This window comes from Carex rostrata, chromosome 7, assembly GCF_964058835.1.
Source record: "Carex rostrata chromosome 7, lpCarRost1.2, whole genome shotgun sequence".
In the NCBI taxonomy this organism is placed as follows: domain Eukaryota; kingdom Viridiplantae; phylum Streptophyta; class Magnoliopsida; order Poales; family Cyperaceae; genus Carex; species Carex rostrata.
Genome location: NC_135924.1, coordinates 14,055,753 through 14,078,311, shown reverse-complemented (window position 1 = coordinate 14,078,311; position 22,559 = coordinate 14,055,753). Strand labels below are relative to the sequence as shown.

The 22,559-nt window shown below is 36.4% G+C and overlaps 3 protein-coding genes and 1 long non-coding RNA gene across 5 annotated transcripts; 3 read left to right on the top strand and 1 right to left on the bottom strand.

Annotated features, from left to right (window-relative positions):
- Positions 1-2,056: 2,056 nt before the first annotated feature.
- Positions 2,057-3,830, top strand: LOC144557565 (uncharacterized). Its single transcript, XR_013512703.1, has 3 exons — positions 2,057-2,189; positions 2,978-3,318; positions 3,715-3,830. It is a non-coding gene; the product is annotated as an uncharacterized LOC144557565 (long non-coding RNA).
- Positions 3,831-5,600: 1,770 nt separating this feature from the next.
- On the top strand, positions 5,601-9,272 carry LOC144557564 (uncharacterized). Its single transcript, XM_078306152.1, has 7 exons — positions 5,601-5,746; positions 5,896-6,004; positions 6,562-6,628; positions 6,923-6,975; positions 7,249-7,392; positions 7,473-7,864; positions 9,090-9,272. Exons 1-6 carry the CDS (start codon positions 5,616-5,618, stop codon positions 7,860-7,862), a joined length of 894 nt encoding a protein of 297 aa, XP_078162278.1. The 5' UTR covers positions 5,601-5,615; the 3' UTR covers positions 7,863-7,864; positions 9,090-9,272.
- A 5,334-nt stretch (positions 9,273-14,606) lies between these two features.
- Positions 14,607-17,798, top strand: LOC144557563 (uncharacterized). Its single transcript, XM_078306151.1, has 7 exons — positions 14,607-14,783; positions 15,082-15,190; positions 15,802-15,868; positions 16,113-16,165; positions 16,430-16,573; positions 16,660-17,093; positions 17,581-17,798. Exons 1-7 carry the CDS (start codon positions 14,686-14,688, stop codon positions 17,591-17,593), a joined length of 918 nt encoding a protein of 305 aa, XP_078162277.1. The 5' UTR covers positions 14,607-14,685; the 3' UTR covers positions 17,594-17,798.
- An 882-nt stretch (positions 17,799-18,680) lies between these two features.
- LOC144557634 (putative polyol transporter 4) lies at positions 18,681-21,914 on the bottom strand. Of its 2 annotated transcripts, none has more exons than XM_078306233.1 (2): positions 21,550-21,914; positions 18,681-20,254 (listed from the first exon to the last, which is right to left on the bottom strand). In XM_078306233.1, exons 1-2 carry the CDS (start codon positions 21,746-21,748, stop codon positions 18,894-18,896), a joined length of 1,560 nt encoding a protein of 519 aa, XP_078162359.1. In that variant the 5' UTR covers positions 21,749-21,914; the 3' UTR covers positions 18,681-18,893. The 2 variants fall into 2 exon arrangements, with proteins under 2 accessions (XP_078162359.1, XP_078162360.1); XM_078306234.1 differs by having other exon boundaries at positions 21,606-21,668.
- Between the last annotated feature and the right edge of the window lie 645 nt (positions 21,915-22,559).

Below are 22,559 nucleotides of genomic sequence, written 5' to 3'. Positions count from 1 at the left end.
ATATTTTGCATGACTTTAATGAATTAATTTTGGAAAATCCCGACCGTTAAAATACGTTCTGCACGAATATCAAAGTTCAAATGATGCTGGCCCCTACGGTATTCCAGAATAGGCACCGGACACGTCGGTCACGCAAAATATATATGAGATATCTCAGACTCGTGCAGGAGGGGGACCAGATTCCCTAAAGCAACTCAAATTTTGAGTTTAGATTCCAACTATATATATATATATCCTATCAAAATTCAAAATCAAGGCGAATCGGGTCTAAGTCTATAATGTACGGGCCGGACTCTTTAATTATAATAAGATGGATTGAATCTAAACTCAAAATTTGAGTTAATCTAGGAATCAGAATTCAGGCCCATCTTAATTTCATTCCAAAAATCGATGCATCCAATCAATGACACGTCAGCATTTTTAATTAGTTTAATTTTTATTTTCATTTTTGCAGCTCAAAGCAGTGTTAATTTAAGAATTTTTTTTTTTTAGATTTATTGGAAAATCACTGTTTTTGGATGGTCCAGAATTTTCAGATCAAGTGATTTTCTAAATATCTACAAAAATAGTAAAAAATTTTCAAAAAAATGTAAAATTTGGTCTCCAAACACATATTAATATGGAGAACAAGATGAACGGTTCGGATGGACCATTAGAATTTTGAAAACTCGAATATTGAGCCGTGGCACGGACCAACCCGTGATATGCATAGTACCATAGACTCACTCTTTTCTTATTTTGGCAACTTCTTTGTAAGTCGACATGAGATATAAATATTTCAAAATTTTAATTTTTTTATTTAATAATTGTAATCAGACATTATTCTAATAATAATAGTACAAAGAATAATCTACTCTAAAGAGTACATCATCCCATATGAGTATGACAACAACAAAAAACTTAAAAACCCTCAAAACTAAAAAATTCCAGAAATGCTTTATGTAGAAATAAACTGTGAATAGTTTGTAAAATTATTTAAATTTCGAATTGTTCATGTATTAAAAAATTTATCAAATTTTTAAATTTGTAGTCTATTATTGAAATCCAAACTAAATTTGCAAATTTTATTACTACGTGCTGAAATTGGTTAAAGTGTTTCTTATTTCACTAGCTAGGGCACAGAAGATCTCGGATATATTTTTGTTTGGATGTGGTTTTGTTGCCCATCAAGCTCTCGGATCTATTTGTTGAGGTTTTGTCTTTCTGAGTGGTAAAATTTTCAAATCCAATAAGCTCTTGGATCTGTCCGTGGAAATTTCAATTTCAATTTAGATCCAATAAGTTGACGGAGTCAAGTCCCCACTCCACACCATATGCGAACCCGTTAATGTGGATTCGGATCCATTATCAGCGCCCAATGCTTATAGCCTCATTGCCACTTCGGCACTTCAGTCTCCCATTCTCCCTCCCGCAAGAACCCCCTCTCTCTCTCTCTCTCTCTCTCTCTCTCTCGTAATCACTCACTCCACTCGATAAATCGTGTAGAGCTAGAGGGCTTCCTCTTATTATGGACCCCACGAAGAAGCGTAAACAACCTGACGATGCTTTTATTGAGGAACCGAGTTCGGGTGATGGAGCTGTATCCAAGAGAGAGGGAGATTCTATGTGAGATTTTTTTCAGACTTAAATGTTTTGTTTAATATCTAATTATTTCATTAATTTTATGCGTGGGGAGTTCTGTAATTGTTTTATGCGCGGGAATTCGACGTACTTGTGACAAAAAGATTGTTTCTTTCTTTATTTTCTCTACTTTTTTTCAAAGATTGAAGTTATTTAAGCAGTTCTACAAATACGAGGATTGTTTTAAAGCCGATTGGTTGGTTGATACCTCATACTTTCTATTTTTGTTATTTCTATACATTTTAATAACTTCTTTTGCACTTTTGCACCTATTTTTGTTACATTCATACTTTCTATTAAGAGGAATTTAATTGGGATACTTTCTTGATTTGTGGTTGTTTTTTTGGTAAAATTAAAGGACTGGAGAGTAAAGAACACAAATTTTTAATTGATCGATATATCTTGTGTTTTAAGATGCTAAATTGGCTTTCTTGATAAATTAGATGACAGCATTGTTGTGTGATTGTAGAGAGCAAGGATTACAAAAGTTGCATAAAGCAGAGACTCCTGTCATGAAGGCAACAGCTGAGATGGTTGAGGGAGGGTCTTCTAAGCAGGCAACCAGTGAAGTATGGTTCTTGTTCTTTCTTTTCAAAATCAATTTATTAATTAATTGTTATGCAGTTTGTTTCTTTTTCTTTTTTTGGTTGGCAACTTGGGTACTTTCTAGTCGTGTTGGAAGTTCAACACTAGCTATTATATTACTTGTTCGTATTTGAATCCTCGATCTCATGTTTGACCTAATTCTGAAAATGCAAACCTAGACAAATAAATATTTCTAGCTTGCCCCTTTTAAGAAATATCAGTCTAATACTTTTCCGTTCCACATTGCACCTTAATTAAATTTTGAATTAATTTTATGCCAAAACAGTGATTGTTGGAATTACTCGGTGTTAGGTTGTAATCTACTTGGTACTAGCACTTGTTGAAATTGATTTATCCTTATTAATCCTATCACATGGTATAGAATTGTTTAAAGTTCTCAAATTATAGTTTTTATCTACAGCTTAAATCGAAGTATCTTTCATTTAAAAGCCCTAGTCCTAAATAAGATTTGATCCTAATTTGTTGTTAAAAAAAAGAAGCTAAGAAATGCTGTTCAACCTTTTATCTTTTTATTAACACTTGTTCAAATATGTTCCATCTATATCGGTGAATCTCTGAAATGGACTGATAAAGATCCATAGCAATTCATTTTAACTTTTTGTACCATAATTCATCTTTGGCAACACCTTGAGGTTGCAACATAGATCGAATCTCCCTTCATGGTGCTGCACGTGGCCAGTTTAGTACGAGTCCCGATAATTTATTTCAGATGCTATTTGGCCTGAATCTAACTGTTTTGTACCTCAAACAGGAACAGCCTCTGGCAGGGCTTTCCTCTGAAGGCAGCACCACCCTTCCTCCTGATCAACAGCAGCCACAGCAGCCACAGCAGCAACAGTCGGGTACATTAATTTTTTATAAACAGACCATATTGTTTTGCTAGTATCGCATGATATGATATAAAAAAGAATTTACCTTAAGCTCTTAAAGTTCTTAGGTTAAATGAAGTTTTTAAAATTTGGAACAGACGTTATTAGAACTGATGGTTCTGTTCTTTCTTCAGGTCCCAGTGAGTATGAGGAATTTCTAGAGGAAGCACTGGAAATGTTGAACAAAACCTATTAATTAAGAAACATGGCCAGAATGAACAAGGTAAAAATAGATAAGCTTTTTACGGAAAATTATAAATTACCCTCCCTTAAAAAAGGTATAGGAACTCAAAATGCTTGTATACCAACACAAAATATATGGAACAACCCATATATAGTTACCAAACACAAAATATAGTTACCTTCTGATGCAAAGTAAAGGAATATGTGACATGTCTGGTGCTTCTTAACAGTTTAAGAATGCTTTATCCAACATAACTATTGCTAAACCTTCACCTGCATGTGCCTGACTATGATATTACATTAATTAGAGACTATATATTGCAGTGCTTCACTTGGTTACTACACTGCCTGTGTATGTGCCGTTTGGAAGAAATTTTCCTGCTTAATTATATTTAGTTCTTTTTTCTTGACATGTTTGCTGGATTTTTCATTGTAGGTTTTATAATGGTAAACAATAGTTGCTTGAAGATGCTTCTGATATAGAGATGCTAATGATTAGTTAGAAAGAGGATGATTTTGACAATTAGGTTTTTTGATGTGTTCTTTGGGGAAAAGGATTAAAAGAGTTGAGCAGTAAATATGACAACTCTTGTATACAATAATTGCTGCATACAACCTTAGTTTTTACTGTTATGCACCAAATTCAATGCATATTTGACAATGTAAGGATGTACATTATATTTGATATGCAGCGCTGCTCTTCACAATGCATATAGAGATGCTCTAAGATTCTTGAATTATCTTAAAAAAAATACCAAAAAGTAATTCAAAGCAGGCTAAAACCAGTTTGTACAAAATTTGTAAGAGATCAATTAAGCTCCTTCAAGTTAGCAAATTTCAAACAGTCAAGCTAAAAAGTAGTAAATAATAAAAAAGACGATGACTTAAACTTGACTGCATGTATATATATATATATATATATATTTGAAACATATTTATATTGATCGATCCAGGTGGGTGGCATGATATTAGAATTGCTTAGTTGATGGGATTTAACATTTTGGTGACCAGTCGTAATTAAATCGCCCAACTAGAACTAGAAGTGCAAAGGTTATACCCATATTAACCTATATATATATAAAGCACACAATTAAGTTTGACAACATTATATATGATACCAAACACATAATACACAAACAGAATTTAACATTTTTAAATTCTACGATTCAATCCAAATTAACTGTACATTTTGTAGACGTTTATATCAGGCTATTAGCCGTACGAATCTTCCAAATGAAAAAAATAAAGAACAGTCCGTTGCTTTAATCGTCTCCAGTGGCATGCATCTTGATTTCGTGCGTCCAGTGCTGGTATATATCAGTGTCCCGTTCTTCAGCGTTCCCATGATATGGGTCCCTTTTGTAAGTGTCTCTTCATTTCAAATTTCAATCCTGTTTCTCTGGAGTCTGGAGTCTGGACAGCACGCCAATTGGGCCTGATGAGTTGGAGCCCATAATGCAGTGAGTCATTTGGTCATCTTCAGCGGGAACGCGTAGGTTCGAGCTCGCCAATTGGGCACAGATCGAAACTGTTGTGTTCCAATCACAGCTTAACACGATATTCAACATTGGATAGCATCGCCCCACTAGAGTACTAGACATGCTTTACATTTGAATGTTTGCATGTATGTATGTGTTTGAACATTGAGATAATAAATAAATTTTGCTAATTTACTTAACCATTTCTATTAAATGTTGACACTTATTGCCTTTTTGACAAATGAATGACTATATTTGGCGAAGGTCCGGATAGTCATAGGGAAATTAATTAGGTACCACCAAAAGAAAGAGGTATTTTGAAGTGAAGAGTAGAATTGTTATTTTACCGAATTTATTGATATTGACAGGTACTTTTTATTGATTAATTTTAAAAATATGTATATTAATAAATTAAGTAATTTTAGATGGGTAATAACTAATTTGAAATTTTGATGGAAAAATATCTAAATTTCTCTTCTTTTTTTTCTTCAATCTATTTCTTTTGGGCTTTGACCCGTGACACGCACGACTACACAATAATTTTGAAGGCAACTATTATTGAGTCGTAAAATTTTGAAATCCAATAAGCTGTAGGATCGATCCTATCCTCCGTTAATATGGATTCAGATCCACTAAGATGACGGAGTGGAGTCCCCAACCCCAACACATGCGAATCCGTTAATATGGATTCAGATCCATTATCCATCAATGCTTACTTTACTTGTACATTCCCAATTCCCCGTATCTCCAGGCCATCACCACTTCTCCCATTCTCCCATTCTCCCTCTCGCAAGAAGCCAAGAATAAGCACTCACACACACTCCACTCGTTAAATACAGTGTAGAGTTCTTCCCTTCTTATGGATACGGACTTGCACTGCCCCGAGACGGAGACCCCTTTGTATGAGAAGGCTCCGATTCCGGATGATGATCCACCTCACTGGGCAAAGGGATTGTTCATATCAGTTCGCGATCAAAATAGAGACCTCATGTGAGATTCTTTCTTTTTGGTAAATTAGATGACAAATTGAAGGATTGGAGAGTAAAGAGCACAAAGTTTGAATTTCTCTTGTACTTTAATTTAAGATAATAAATTTGTTTACTTGCTAAATTAGATGACAAATTGTTGTGTGGTTGTAGAGCGGATGGTATAATCAACAATCCTTATGTGAAGTTGATTCATGAATCAATGGCTTTAGCAACAGCAACAATGGTTGAGGACAGGGTTCTTAAGGAGGCGGCCCATCAAGTATGGCTCTTTCTTCTTGTTTCTTTTTCTTTCTTCTTTTTTCTTGGCAATTTGGGTGCTTTCCAGGCATTATTTAAAAATACTAGTATCGAACATTCATCATTATTACTTCAAATGTTTGACCTAATAAGAAGTTGCATGTGCTCAAGTGGCAGACCTAGATAAATATTGCTAGCTTTCCCCATTCTGAGAGATCAGTCTAATACTTTTCCATTCCACATTGCACCTGAAATTTATTTTGAATTCTATGCCAAAACAGACAATAATTGTTGAAATAGCACTTGTTCTCAAATTCTGCTTTTTATCTTTAAAAACCATAGACCTAAAAATGATTTTATCTTAATTTGTTAAGAAAATTAAAGCTAATAAAATCACTTCAACCCTTTATCATCTCTAAACCCTACTCCTAAATATGTTCCATCTACATTAGCGAGATTCTGAAATTGGAACGATAAAGCTCCATAATAGTTCTATTAAAAAAGTTCTCACTTTCTACCTTCTCTCTAGCTAAGTGAAAGCTGTTCAATTTTTTGTAATATCTCTGTTCCTCTTCTTAGCGTGATTATCTAGTGAGGATTAATGATTATATCCAAAGGATACCAAGTACTCCAGATCTTTTACAAGGTATGTGCGCCTGTCTGTTTTGTGTGTTTAAACTAGGATTTTGTACTTCAGCTTCCTAACCAGGACAGTGAGAAAGTGAGATACAGAGAGCTTTAACTCTTGTCCTAAAGTTCATCTACATAATTCTAAAAAGAAAACAATACAGCATGAATAATTAAAAGATCTTACAAAATCCAAAACCAATAATCTTGAATTAAAGAGAGTCTTAACTCTTAGAGACTGTTTTTCATCTGACAAAAATCTGTTCTTGAGATATTTTCTTGAACAAGAGTGTTGACCAGTTGTAATTTTCAGGTGCACTAGTGGATTTGTCTTCTCAGATGGGGCACTACCTGGATAAATCTCAGGTACAGTACTCTCCAAAGGTGCTTATGTTTTGTACTCCCCATCCATGTTGTTAACATTGTCTCTATCCTGAAGTTGTAATTTTTTTTATAAGTTTCAAATCAATTTTATGTTGTAATACATGTGAAATTGTTGGTTCATTTCGTTTATATATGCCAATCGTTTTGGGACCATAACCTTCCAGTAAGATGTCAGATCTTGTTTTGTCTTTTGCAATTTTGATCCTGTGTAACAATGAGATTTGGATTTCTTTTTTCTCTTATTTTCGAACTCAGGTATTTTCTGAAGCTAAGACCATTAACACTAAAGATCTCTCTGAAGAACAATTAAGGGAAGCCTTTAATCTCCATCTCTGGCAACTCCTTGAGGTTGCATCACGGATCGAACCTTCTCTCAGGGACAATCTTTTGGCCAGTGTGGTAGGAGTCCTGATATTTCATGTCTTAAATTATTTCCGATGTTATTTGGCCTGGAACTAACTGTTTAGTACCTCAACCAGGCACAGCCTCTGATACAGATCCTCCTTCCTCCGGATCCGGAAGGGATTCACTCCTTCCTCAAGCAGCAACAGCCTTGGGAAGGGCCTCTCTCCAATGACAGACCCAACCTCTCTCCTCAAGAACAGCCGCAAGAACAGCAACATTCCCACCCTCTCTCCTTCGGTAGCCCCACCCTCTCTCTTCAACAGCCTCGGGCAGGAATTCTCCCCATTGGCAGTCATCTTCAACAGTCTCAGGCAGGGAATCTCCCAATCGGAAGCCCCACCCTCTCTCCTCAAGAGCAGCCGCAAGAGCAGCAACAACCTCTGGCAGGGACTCTCTCCATCGACAGCCCCACCCTCTCTCCTGAACAGCAGCAACTTTTGAGTACTGACACCATAGCCACCTAGCAGTAAGAGTGAGCCATATCTTGTTCTGTTCTTTCTTCAGGTCCCCTAGGAGGATTAGACTAGAAATTTTGTCAGACAATGAATTCCAGGCTTTGTTGGATAAATCAAATAAGAAACATGGCCAGTATGGATAAGGTAAAAAGGGATAAACTTCTTAGGGGCAATCTGTAAGGTGCCGTCCCTTAAAAATGTATAGGAACTTAAATTGCATATATACCAATGAAGTATGTGGAACATAATCTACACTATATCAGCCCGTCTGATGCAGGGTAATGTAATGTGTGACATGTCTGGTGCTTCATAACAGTTCTTCATAACAGATTAAGATTGCATATATTACTAGAGGGAGAAAGCGGAAGATATATACCTGACCTGTGCTATGATATTATATTAATCAGAGATTATTGTAGTTAGGGGTGAGTAAATCGCTCATAACTCGTGAGCCGCTCATAACTCGCTCATTAAAAGCTCGCCTAAACTCGCTCATTTATCCGCTCATTTAAACTCGCTCATTAACAACTCGCTCATTTACTTAATGAGCGAGCATGAGCATGACCCAACTCGCTCATAACTCGCTCATTAAGCATTTGCCACATCTAATCCTTGCCACATTTAATCCTATGTAATTATGTGTAACATCAACCTTACCTCATTAAGATTGATAAATAGTAAGCATAGTTTCATATTTGATCCTGTATAATATAGTGAGCACAATGTAACATTTAATCGTGTGTAATATACTAATATTCATAGTTTCATATTCATTTTTTTTTGTAAATCGGCAGAACCAAAACCTCCGCCTAAATCCCAAAACAAGTAATAGTCATAACAACTCGCTCATTTAAATGAATTATGACAATTTGTTGGATTTTGTTATTATGACTTTTAACAAATTTTGTTATGCGTGGGCACACTATATAATTTTTTTATGAGTCATAAGTCATAACTCGTAAGCCGCTCATAACTCGCTCATTAAAAGCTCGCTCATTTACAACTCGCTCATTTATCCGCTCATTTAAACTCGCTCATTAACAACTCGCTCATTTACTTAATGAGCGAGCATGAGCATACCCTAACTCGCTCATGCTCGCTCATTAATCACCCCTAATTGTAGTGCTTCGTCATAGTTATTACACTGCTTGTTTATACGCCGTTTGGAAAAACTTTGTTTTTCCTGCTTATATTTAGTTTTTTTTCTTGACATGTTTGCTGAATTATTCATTACAGGTTTTTTAGATAATGGTTGCTTGAAGATGCTTCGAGTATTCAGTTCCATTGATTTTAGTTATGCTAATGATTAGTTGATTAGTTAGAAAGAGAAAATGATTTTGATAGCTACTTTTTTTTAATGTTCTTTGGGGGAAAATATAAAGACTTTAGCAGTAAATGTGACACTTGATGTATAGAGCTACAAATATAAAGAGTAATAAGGTAGTTTTTTTTTCCAAGCTGAGAGGCAGAGTTTAGTTTAGTTTTATTGTCCCATACAAGTTTAGTTTTACTGTTATACTCTAAATTCAATGCGTACATAACACGTAAGGATGTTAAATTTGATGTTTCAAATTCTCTGTTCGCGGACCCCTGATAACCAGTAATTTCTGTATTGATTAAGCGAGCTGCGCTGCGCTGCTAACATCCAACCCAAAATTTAGTACGTAGCGGAAGACCTCTAATCTACCAATCAATCTAGCTAGCATCCTTGTTCCAGAGGCCCCCGAAACTTAATAGGAAGCTCTTCTGGGTTCTACCACTAAATGATGGCATTTTTCAAATTAAGAAGTCGGAAGGGAGAAGCATTAACCTCTGGTTTTGGAGTACGACTGAGCTCAAACACACGAGGGGGGTCCAGCCAGATCGCTGAGTAAAACAAGTTTGTTAGCAGAATTAATACCCGTTTTTTTTATTAATAGAAATAAAATAAATTAAATATTTAAAACCAACACTAATTTTGATTATTTGTCAAAACTAGGTAGATCGGGTTTGCTAAACCCGTCCCACCGGACTGGTCCAATTAACCCGTCCCGGTTAATTGTGGTTAGCTCCTAATCACCGTGACGGAAAAAAAAAAAAAAAAAAACAAAATACCTGGCCGGGTCCTGTTAGCCCGTCCGACGCCGAAAAAAAAAAAAAAAAAAGCTGGCCGGCTTCTGTTAACCCGTCCCACGCCGAAAAAAAAAAAAAAAAAAAAGCTGGCCGGGTCCTGTTATCCCGTCCCACGCCGAAAAGAAAAAAAAAAACCCTGGACGGGTCCTCTTAACCCGTCCCCTCGTTTCTTTTTCACTCGCCCCCCTCCTTCGTTCTTCGTTGTTTTTCCTTTTCCCAGCAGACAGCAGAACGGACGGCGGAAAGAAGAAGCCTGGGACGGATTAACGCAACCTGTCCGGAAATTTTGTAAAATTCCGCACCACCTCGTCTGTCTCGTCTCTGTCATCAATCATTTCAGGTTTGTTTGAAATATAATTAAATTAAATTAGTATATAAGTGTGTTAATTTCTAATTTGATTTATTATCAAACTATTGAACCAAATTAGTGTGTTAATTTCGAATTAGTTCGGTTATTTCGGTTTTAGATTGAACCAAATTAGTTCGGTTATTTCGGTTTTAGATTGAACCAAATTAGTTCGGTTATTTCGGTTTTGGATTGAACCTAATTAGTTCGGTTATTTCGGTTTTGAATTGAACCTAATTAGTTCGATTATTTCGGTTTTGGATTGAACCTAATTAGTTCGGTTATTTCAGTTTTGGATTGAACCTAATTAGTTCGGTTATTTCGGCTTATTGGATCGGTTCGGTTATTTTGGTTTATTAGATCAATTCGGTTGGTTTTTCAAAATCGAATTATAACTTCGGTTCGGTTTGGTTTGGAAAAAATTTTGAAACCGAAATAACTGGTTTATTTCTAAATAACTGGTTTATTTCTAAATAACTTAGTTTATTTCTTAATAGTCCGGTTTATAATCCATTGTTTTAATTAAAAAATTAATATATTTCGGTTTGAACCGAACAAACCGATCAAACCGAAATAAAACTTTGGTTCGGTTCGGTTGCAATGCTAATTCGGGTTGGTTCGATTATATTTTTAAAACTGAATGATAACTTTTTCATCAAATTCTCGGCAATGTGTTGTGAGCACAATCTGTGAACGCACTCGCCACCATCCTCGTACCAACCACCGTATCTGTCGGTGAATACTTTTTTGATTCCCATGTGCCGATCAGAAACAACGCACATGAACTTATTACCAATTACCTCCAGACGAAACCACCTCATGAACCATCCCCATGTCTGGAAACTCTCTTCCCCGACTAATGCAAAAGCTAGAGGAAGCAACTGGTTCTCAGCATCGTAACCGCACGCTATCAGCAATCTCCCTTGATACCTACCAGAAAGGAAGCATGCATCAATACTAATTATTGGCCTGAGATGAGGCACTGCAGCAATGCACGGACCGTAAGCCCACGCAGCTGCCTTAAACAACCTTTCTGTTGGATCATCTGTGGGTTCATGCGCAACTCCGAATTTTGTTCCTGGATTGTCTTTTTTAATTGCTTCCAACAATGGAGTGAGAAGGTCGTAAGATTTTTCCCAACTACCGAATAGTTGTGCAATTGCCAGCTCTCGACCACGCCACAACTTGTTATATTTGGGAATGATTTCCTTGTATTTTTTACGGACTAGCCCTTTAACGCTTTTAATGGTTAAGGCAACATTCTCCCTAATATCTTCTCGTATAACATCGGCCACAATTTTTGCAGTTAATTGTGCATGATCGGTACGAGAAGCATCGGCATGGCATGTATGTGGTCCTGAAATTGTTCTAATTTCCCACTTAGATGAAAATAATCCAGACTTAGCATACAAACGCCACGTACACCTCGTGTCCTTGCAATTGACTACCATGCTAGTTCTATTGCTCCCCGTAATTTTTACTTCAATATTCTTTTTGATGTGATAACTATTTATTTTCAATTGTAGGGCCTCTTTTGAAGAGAACTCATTACCTACAGCAAGTGTATCATGAACATGATTCGGCCTACTGAAGAAGTTGACATCTGCGGGTTGAAATGCTGAGGTGTCATTAAAGCTTGCCACAGGGTGACTTACACCGCGGTCACTTATGGGAAAATGTTCAGCCTGAACGCGTGGTGTTTGGTGTGATTGCGTTGAGTTATCATCCCGGACATCCCCTTCTGAATCATCTTCATTATCCCAGTCAGCGTCATCCTCACATGAGTCAGCGTCCTCTTCATCATCACATTGCGGCACATCATCAAAATCAGCATTAGGATCAGCTGCCTCCGGTGGATCGATCCATGGGCTATTCTGATTACTGTATTCTGTCTGAACAGACGGTGACAACTCGTTCATATTGGGATAAGGATGTAGATAAAGGTCTCGCCTCGGTGTTTGTTGTGTTGGATAGGGTTCGAAGAAACTGGGACCCGCATAGTTATCACTATATTGGGTCTGTTGAGGGTCTTGCCTCGGTGTTTGTTGTGTCTGATAAGGTTTGAAGAAATTGGGACCCGCATAGTTATCACTATGTTGGGTCTGTCGAGGTTCTGGATTTGGTTCTGGTACCATACTATTAACAAATAACTGCGGTTGTATTTCACCGATGATTGGAACCAACTCAATGTATAAATCAAGAAAAGTATACTGGGTTTGGGCACGCATACTTTGGATATAAATACCTCTCCAACTCTGATCGCACACGATTTCAATTTTCTCATAATAACGTCGGGTTGTTGTACCAACATTAACCCGTGCATGTGCTTTTAGGTTATACTCATTCTCGGAATATCCAAGTTGGCGATAAATTTCACCTTTCACATCATACCAACCGTGTTCATCAGTCACACTCAATGAAAATTGAGGACTAATACTATACTCTACTCCTTTACGACCCTGTCGTATTTCACCACCAAAATAAATCCTCAACATTAACATGATTAATTATTTTTATAAATTAACCTGCACAATAATAAATAAATCACATATTATTATTATTATTATTATTATTATAATAACTAATATTAATTAAATTATTCTACAAGAGTTACTAAATGACATATCAGAAAATAACAAAATCATTTAATTGAACAAACATAAAGTTCAATAGTTACGTAAAAACAAATTAAGTTTGATAACATTTTAGTGATACCATTAAATAAAAATTACATAACCTACACCATAATGAATAAATTACATATTACTATTATTATTATGTTAATAAAAACTAATATTAATTAAATTATTTTATAAAAATTACTGAATAATATAACATAAAATATAATTGAGTTACCTGTTTGAAATTTGATTTTGCAATTAACAACTTCTTTCTGTCTCTGACGTTCGCTTCTGCTTTCTGCGTGGAGAAGAATAACTACGCGGAGAATGAGAAATAGATGCTCAGCGGGGCGTTAATTAGTGGACGGGACGGGTTAAGAGGACCCGTCCAGGAAATTTTTTTTTTTTTTACGGGTTGGGACGGGCTGCTTAAACCCGGCCTGAGACATTTTTTTTTTTTTACGGGGTGGGACGGGATTCTTCAACCCGGCCTGCGAAATTTTTTTTTTTTTTTTCGGAGTTGGACGGGATTCTTCAACCCGGCCTGCGAAATTTTTTTTTTTTTTTTCGGGGTGGGACGGGATGCTTAAACCCGGCCGACAATTGTTTTTTTTTTTTCCGTGATATTGGTTAAGCCTTTAATTAACCGGGACGGGTTATATAATCCCGTCCGGTGGGACGGGTTATAAAGGCCCGATCTACCTAGTTTTCGAGAAAAATCAAAATCATTGTTCTTTTTAAATATTTAATTTAGTTTATTTCTATTAATAAAAAATTCGGGAACTAATACCTATAAAATATATAGGTAGGTCCTTTTTTTGGAAAGGCAAAGAGGAGTGCTGAGGAATTAACTGCTTGGCAGCATGGGAGAGGATATGCATGGCAAAGGCCAATGATGGAGTTGGGATCATATCTTATGCAAAGAGATTTTGGAGAGGGGTGTTGGCGGGTCACAACCTCAATATAATTAATGTCGTCGCAAAAGAGCAACAATTGTGGAGGTGTGGTGGAATGGAAGAAGAAGGATGGGGCCAGTTCAATCCTATATATATATGTGCAACAGGAGAACTTTTGCGGGAAAGGAAAAATTTAATTAATAGGTGCATATATTAATTACGGAGGTGGCAATAGATATACATATACCAAATTATCACAGAACATCATGCGACAACAAAGAAATACTTTAAAATCATTCAAGTAAAATATGTTCAATAGACGCTTTATCCCGGAATAAATCACTAATTCTTTTTAAAAATATATTTAACCTGCTTATTAAAATCCGAGTTGATTCACGAATCATATTACTAATTAAACACTGAAATTCACCAATTCTTATTTAACTCGGTCACATAAGTTGCAATATGAAAACATCATAAAATCGTAGAATTCTCTAAACTCGTATACGAATATCTACGAAATTAATTCAAACTAAACTCAAATTGGTGTAAATTCGATTCGGTTGGATTCGTTTGCAGCCCTACTCCGGAAGTTCCATTCAGAATTTCAGATCCACTAAGTTAACGGAGTCCCCAACACATGCGAATCCGTTAATGTGGATTCAGATCCATTATCAATTTATCAGCGCTCAATGTTTACTTATACATCCCCAATTTACCATCACAACTTCTCCTTTCGCAAGAAGCCAAGAACCCCCCCCCCCCGCTCTCTCTCTCTCTCTCACACACACACACTCTTCTCGTAATCACTCACTCCACTCGATAAATCAGTGTAGAGTTCTTCCCTTCTTATTGATATGGACTTGGACCGCCCCGACAGCCATTTCTATGATGATCCATCTTATTGGGCACCGGGATTGTCCGCACCGGTTCGCGACGACAATAGGAAGCTTATGTCAGTTTTTTTTTTTTTTTCCGACTTAATTTTAAGCAGTTCTTGAAATGCGATGATTGTTTTTTAAAGCCGATTGGTTGGTTGATACCACATACTTTCTATTGTTACCGACTTTGTAATGGAAAATTATTTATATTTAAGAGCCTTTATTTTGGATACTTTCTTTGTTGTGGTTGTGTTTTTTGGGTAAAATTGAAGGATTGGAGAGTGAAGAGCACAAAGTTTGAATTTCTCTTGTAATTTAAGATACTAAATTTGTTTACTTGCTAAATTAGATGACAAATTGTTGTGGTTGTAGAGCGGAAAGTATAAACAACAATCCTTATGTGAAGTTGATTCATGAGACAATGGCTTTTGCAACAGCAAGAATGGTTGAGGACTGGCTTCTTAAGGAGGCGGACCATCAAGTATTTTTCTTTCCTTGTTGTTTATTTTCAAAATCAATTTACTAATTGTTATGTAGTATGCCTTTTATTTTGTTGGCAATTTGGGTGCTTTCCAGGCATTGGTTAAAAATAGTAATCAAACATTCATCATTATTACTTGAATCCTCTCTTGTTTAACCTAATTCTGGAAATGTCTAATAAGCCTCGTGAAGTTGCTTATGCACAAGTGGCAAACCTAGATAAATATCGCTAGCTTTCCCATTTCTGAGAGATATCAGTCTAATACTTTTCCATTCCATATGGCACCTGAAATTGATTTTGAATTCTATGCCAAAACAGACAATAATTGTTGAAATTACTGCAAAGAAATGAAGTAACCTTGTGTTAGGTTGTAATCCACTTGGTGCTGGCACTTGTCTGAAATTGTTTTATCCTTTTCATTCCAATCACTTCAACCCTTTATCTTTTATAAACCCTACTCCTAAATATGTTCCATCTATATTAGCCAGACCCTGAAAGGGGATCGATAACGCTCCATAATAGTTCTATTAAAAAATTTCTCACTTTCTACCTTCTCTCTTGCTAAGTGAAAGCTGCTCAGATTTTTCTAATATCTCTATTCCTCTTCTTAGTATGATTATCAAAAGAGGATTAATGATTATATCCAAAAGATACCAAATACTCCAGATCTTTTGCAAGGTATGTGTGCCTGTCTGTTTTGTGTGTTTAAACTAGGATTTTGTACTCTTAGCCTAAAGTTCATCTACATAATTCTAAACAGAAAACAATACGGCATGAATAATTAAAAGATCTTGCAAAATCCAAAACCAATAATCTTGAATTAAAGAGAGTCTTTAACTCTTAGTGACTGTTTTTCATCTGACAAAAATCAGTTCTTCAAATATTTTCTTGAACAAGAGTGTTGACCAGTTGTAATTTTCAGGTGCACTAGTGGATTTGTCTTCTCAGATGGGGCACTACCTGGATAAATCTCAGGTACAGTACTCTCCAAAGGTGCTTATGTTTTGTACTCCCCATCCATGTTGTTAACATCGTCTCAGACGTCTCTATCCTGAAGTTGTAATTTTTTTATAGATATCAATCAATTCTATGTTATAAAACATGTGAAATCGTTGGTTCATTTTGTTATACAACATTGTCTCGAAAGTTGCTTATGCCAGATCTTGTTTTGTCTTTTGCAATTTTGATCCTGTGTAATGATGAGATTTGGATTTTTTTTTCTCTTTTTATCGAACTCAGCTATTTTCTGACACTAAGACCGTTAACACTAAAGATCTCTCTGAAGAACAATTAAGGGAAGCCTTTAATCTCCATCTCTGGCAACTCCTTGAGGTTGCATCACGGATCGAGCGTCCTCTCAGGGTGAAACTTTTGGCCAGTGTGGTAGGAATCCTGATATTTCATGTCTTACGTTATTTCAGATGTTATTCAGCCTGAAAATAAAACTAACTGTTTAGTACCTAAACCAGGCACAGCCTCTGACACAGATCCTCCCTCCTCAAGAGCAGCAACAGCCTCAGGCAGGGCCTCTCTTCAATGACAGACCCAACCTCTCTCTTCAACAGCCTCAGGCAGATATTCTCTCCATCGGCATGCCCACCCTCTCTCCTCAACAGCCTCAGGCAGGGACTCTCTCTCCTCAAGAACAGCAACATCCCCACCCTCTCTCCTTCGGCAGTCCTACCCTCTCTCTTCAACAGCCTCGGGCAGGAATTCTCCCTGTTGGCAGTCATCTTCAACAGCCTCGGGCAGGGAATCTCTCCATTGGAAGCCCTACCCTCTCTCCTCAAGAGCAGCCGCAAGAGCAGCAACAGCCTCTGGCAGGGACTCTCTCCATCGACAGCCCCACCCTCTCTCCTGAACAGCAGCAACTGTTGAGTACTGACACCATAGCCACCCACCAGTAAGCTGCCATATCTTGTTCTGTTCTTTCTTCAGGTTCCCTAGGAGGATTAGACTAGAAATTTTGTCAGACAATGAATTCCAGGCTTTGTTGGATAAATCAATCTATAAGGTGCCGTCCCTTAGAAAAAGTATAGGAACTTAAATTGCAAGTATACCAACAAAGTATGTGGATCATACCCTACGCTATATCAGCCCGTCTGATGCAGGGTAATGTAATGTGTGACATGTCTGGTGCTTCATAACAGTTTAAGATTGTTTTTTCCAACTTTACTGGGTTTTGGTGGATTTTGGTTGCTTAAAGTTCCACCATTACTAGAGGAAGAAAGCGGAAGGTTGACTATGATATTATATCAATCAGAGATTATTGTAGTGCTTCATCATAGTTATTACAATGCTTGTTTATATGCCGTTTGGAAAAACTTTGTTTTTCCTGCTTATATTAAGTGTTTTTTTTCTTGTTATGTTTGCTGAATTATTAATTGCAGGTTTTTTAGATAATGGTTGCTTGAAGATGCTTCGAGTATTTAGTTCTATTGATTTTAGTCATGCTAATGATTAGTTAGAAAGAGAAAAAGATTTTGATAGCTACTTTTTTTAATGTTCTTTGGGGGAAAATATAAAGACTTTACCAGTAAATGTGACACTTGATGTATAGAGCTACCAATTTTTTCTGCACTCTGAGTAGTTTTGTTTTCCAAGTTGAGAGGCAGGCTGCATTGCTTGGGTATCTAATAGTGACCATCTATTCTTGTTATAGAAAATTGTGGGAGACCAATTCAACTCCTTCAAGTTTGCATTCAAAATTTTGGATCAATCTTGATAAAAAGGGAGCTGTCAAGCTAAAAGGTGGTAAATAACAAGTTTTTTTTAAAAAAAAAAAAAAAAGAAAAAAAAAAAGAATTGAAAAGAAAAGACGAATTAAGATGGACTGCTTGAGTTGCTTCTCAATTAAAACAGAGTTATATTTGATGCATGTGGATGGAAGGAAAATTGAACTACTTTGTTGATGGGATTTTCGATTTAACTAAAATCTCTACCTTACAGAAATAAGATAGATCTAAGAATTCCTATGTACCACAACAAACAAACAACAAAATGCACAAATGCGTTGTAAATGCATTCCAATAGATTTTATGCATAATTACAATCTGTCTTTCCAATTTTGCACTAATAAATTTATAAACATGTAAAGATATTTAATGAAACATCAAATGATTTTAGAGTTGCAAGGAATTTGATACACAACTAATCAAATGTCTACATATTTTTGTAAAAAAAAAAAAATAACGTAATATGAAAAGGTGTTATCAAAATTGTTAAGATAAAAGCATTCTCGACGAATTCTAGTCGAAAACTGGTGTTATTAATCATGTTTGCTAAACAATGTCAATTTTAAGAAAATTTGGTTTTACCATTACTTGCAGCATTACCTGATCGCCAGAAGCATTTTGTTCGTCTTTTAGGAAATGTCTATGTCATTGTCATGTAAAATGGTGTACGCTTATTAGTTCATTTCTAGCTAGTAAAGTACATATAAAATTGTAATTACTAATAATGCAATCATGGTCACACAAAACATACCATAATTCTATTTTTTCTATTTTCAATAATTGACTTCAAGTCTTTGAAGTACAGATGTATAACAAAAGGCCCCTTAAAAACGTGAAGCTGATTAAAAACACAATAAGAACAACCTAATCTAAATAAAAGAACAAAAAAAAAAAAAATAGAAATAAACCTCATAATAGCATCACGGGTGACAAACTAAATCTAGAATCCAATTTTAGATTTGCTCTACCTATTTCTCTTCTGTAGGTATTAAACGCTCAGCATCCCCAAATTCTACCTCGCCTCTATTTGAATTCTTCTCCCCTCTAAACATCATCTCAATTTGCTCTAAGGTTTTCCCTTTTGTCTCTGGAATGCACACCTTGACAAACAATACCGATATAGCTGAAACAGCAGCAAAAACAAAAAACACACCGGCTACAGATATAACCTTAGATGCTGACAAAAATGACATAGAGACCAGTCCACTACTAACCCTCCCTCCTACCTGGCCGAGTGCTGATGCCTGGGCCCGGAGTCTCAGAGGAAAAATCTCAGATGAGAGAACCCAACATATGGGTCCCATTCCAACCGAAAAAAATGCAACATTGCTACAGACAGCCAGGATGGCAAGATTAATGGCAAAAGCTGAATTAGGCAATGTCAAAGCAATGCCAAGAACAAACAAACAGCAAGTCATGCCGATCGTACTGACATATAAAAGAGGCTTTCTCCCGACCTTATCAACCAAAAATATAGCGATCAATATAAAAACGGTTTTGGAGGACCCAACCGCGACTGTGGCTGCAAGAATCTCTTTGTCAGATTTGATACCGGCACTTTTAAAAATTGTCGGACTATAGTAAACTGTTGCATCTATGCCAGTAATCATCTGAAAAATCTGGATGCCACACCCAGCAAACAACATGCGGAGCACAGCTGGAGATGGATACAAAAGCTCTTTCCAAACAGCCTTATCTTCACAACCTTTAGATACTCCAGCTGCCTCCTTTATTTCCTCCATTCTTTGTTCGACCTCTATATCAGTCTCGCTCAATTTAGTTAGCACTGCCTGTGCTTCCTCTAGTCTGTTTTCCATGACTAACCACCTAGGTGATTCCGGTATAATAAAAAGTGCAATACCAATAAAAACTGAAGGAAGAACACCAACTCCAAGCATTATTCTCCAGTTAATATGCTCAGATATACCCGAAAATGCATAATTAGAAACATATCCGAGTAAAATCCCGAGATTAATGCTAATCTCAATGAATGAAGTAAGAGTACCTCTAGCACCGGCTGGTGAAATCTCAGCTATATAGACACCCGAGATCATGCCACAGAACCCCATACCTACACCAGCCATGAGCCGGCCAATCATTAAATAAGTGAATGATGGTGCAAATGTCATTATGATCACGCCAGATTGAAAAACAATCGCGCCGAGGCCCATTGTCCATTTTCGGCCCATTGCATCAGAGGTGCGGCCACCAGATAAACTGCCTATCAGTGAGATGACACTTATACAGCCAACTAAGATTTCTTCTTGGAATTCAGTTATGTTGAGGTCTCTTTGTATGTATAGGATAGCACCACTCATCACACCAGCATCTGTCAATTTAATATGGCCAAAATTATTTTTGTCCCATGAATTCATGAAAAAGAAATAAAAAATAATAAAAGTACAACAGATCCTCAACAATGCAGGTCTGTCGCTAGATCAGATTTCAAAAGTTCAAATCCATTAACACTATGAAAATTGACTGTAAATCTGCTGCTTAAATCTTGGTGGGCACTTGTAAGCACTTGTAGGTCAATCATTAATGACTCATATATGCAGCTGGAATAAACAAATCCTTTGATAAAAAACCGTAGGCTGAGCTGGAAATTGGAATAGATGAAGTTGTGGCCATCTGAGAGAATTGCTTCTCACTTGACTACTTGTTTCCGAATTTTTTCTATTCTCGAGCATTTATACTGAATGGTACTGACAGGTGCCTAATCCTCCTTTCGATTCCATTTCCAGAGCTGGAGGCCTGGAGCCCAGTTATCTCTAGAATTTTGTTAGTTTGTGGTGCAGTCAATCCTGTGTTTAGGGGACTCAGTGAATTGAAGCCAAAATTTTTAAAAATACCATATTCCAAAGAAGAAATAAACCAATAACCACAAAATTTTGAAAATTCAAAAAATAACCCTGGCCGCATCCCCTAGATGCGGCCCCTCTCTTTTTTTTCTTTTTCCTTTTCATTCTCTATGTTAACCTTTCGGTCAAACATGGTTTCTGGTCAAATATTTCGGCCACCTTTTATTTTGAATTGAACTGCCGCCTTCATATGAAGGAAAAAGAAAAAAAGAAAAGAAAGGGGGAGTGGGGGCCTCATCTAGGGGGGGCGGCCGTGTCAAAATTCGAATTTTTCAGAATCAGTGGTTATTTGGTTTTTTTTTATTATGGTATTTTTAAAAATTTCAGGAATTGAAGATTGAGATGGACGGAAACAGAACTGGTACAGGACAGGGTTGGCAATATGCTGTTGTTACACAGAGTAGTACTTACACTATCCTTTGACTTCTTTTGTCCTTTTCTTCTCTCTTTTTTACCACACTGAAACATTGTACTGTTTTATCTTATTTAATAATAGGTTATCTCAATAAACTATCTGACTAACTTCTAGATATATAAGAAGATCCTAATTGTAGATCCCATTTATGTGGAATTAGAATGCTGGAGTACTTGGAAAAGAATTTTTGCTGATAGGCAAAATTTTGTTCATATGCATTTTTACAAACACTTTGCATACGTTGCAAAAGTACAACATGAGTAAAATATCTTAAAAATTCACCAAACCACTTAAGCACTTATCTTTTCTCCAATGGTAAGAATAGAAACAAGTAAAAAAATAGCTCACCATATCCAAGAAGAATCGAATTTAGAGAGGCAAACAGCGCACAGGCATAAACGTACTTTTTGGTGCCTCTTCTTCTTTGCATCCACTTAACCTCTAAATCTTCATCTTCATCTTCATCTTCTTCCTCCTCTAGCGAATCCATTCTCTCGTACTTGTTTTTTACCCCCATTTCTGTGTCTTTTTTCACGGCATTAGCCATTGTTCCACTATCAATCTTCTCGATCTTTTTGTAAATGGTATTACCCGATTGATTTTGCTTCCAGATCTACTGGGGATGGAGATGTGACCCATTGCTTTAACCTTCGATTAGTTAGTCAGGAATCAGGATAAGTATTAACTAAAGCCAGTGGGAATTGTTTATTGTTACTGCGGGATCCTCTTCAGACTTCAGCTAGCAATCCGTGGTTTTTTATTCAGAAAAATAAAGAAGGTACATAAATTATGTAACAGGTTTGGATCTCCTGAAGTAACCCGATTTTTTAGTTTATATCTGGACCGTCCGATTCAAATCCGGCCAATCCGATTTGAGATAAAACGCACGGGGCACGGCTACTTTAATCTGACAGCTAAATTCGAATCTGATGGTCTGGATCTAAACTCAAAAATTGAGTTACTTTAGGAGAACCGAACTCAAATGGAGACTGGATATATCAGGTGGTGGAGAGATTTTTTTATTCATAGTAATTATAAAAAAAAAAAGATGTACGAAACCGATAAAAGTACCTCGTTTCAACTAATATAGTAAGATCATCAGTACGGATTACGATCCATATTTTATGGATCTGAGGTAATACTTATGATCCATCTTTTTTTTTTTGTAAAATGGTTTAAAACTGTAATCTAAGGTTTTTTTTTTTAAAACAAAAAGATGAATCATGGACATTGCCTCAGATTCATAAAATGTGGATCGTGATCCGTGCTGACGATATTATTATATTAGTTGAAAACGAGATACTTTATATGTTTCCGTACATCTCTTTTTTATAATTACTATGAATAAAATATTACCG

Coding starts and splice junctions, on each gene's coding strand:
- LOC144557563 (XM_078306151.1), top strand. CDS start 14,686: ATGGACTTGGACCGCCCCGACAGCCATTTCTATGATGATCCATCTTAT. Junction 15,191..15,801: donor TTAAGGAGGCGGACCATCAA/GTATTTTTCTTT, acceptor TCCTCTTCTTAG/TATGATTATCAAAAGAGGAT. Junction 15,869..16,112: donor TACTCCAGATCTTTTGCAAG/GTATGTGTGCCT, acceptor TGTAATTTTCAG/GTGCACTAGTGGATTTGTCT.
- LOC144557564 (XM_078306152.1), top strand. CDS start 5,616: ATGGATACGGACTTGCACTGCCCCGAGACGGAGACCCCTTTGTATGAG. Junction 6,005..6,561: donor TTAAGGAGGCGGCCCATCAA/GTATGGCTCTTT, acceptor TCCTCTTCTTAG/CGTGATTATCTAGTGAGGAT. Junction 7,393..7,472: donor ACAATCTTTTGGCCAGTGTG/GTAGGAGTCCTG, acceptor TACCTCAACCAG/GCACAGCCTCTGATACAGAT.
- LOC144557634 (XM_078306233.1), bottom strand. CDS start 21,748: ATGGCTAATGCCGTGAAAAAAGACACAGAAATGGGGGTAAAAAACAAG. Junction 20,255..21,549: donor TTCGATTCTTCTTGGATATG/GTGAGCTATTTT, acceptor TTAAATTGACAG/ATGCTGGTGTGATGAGTGGT.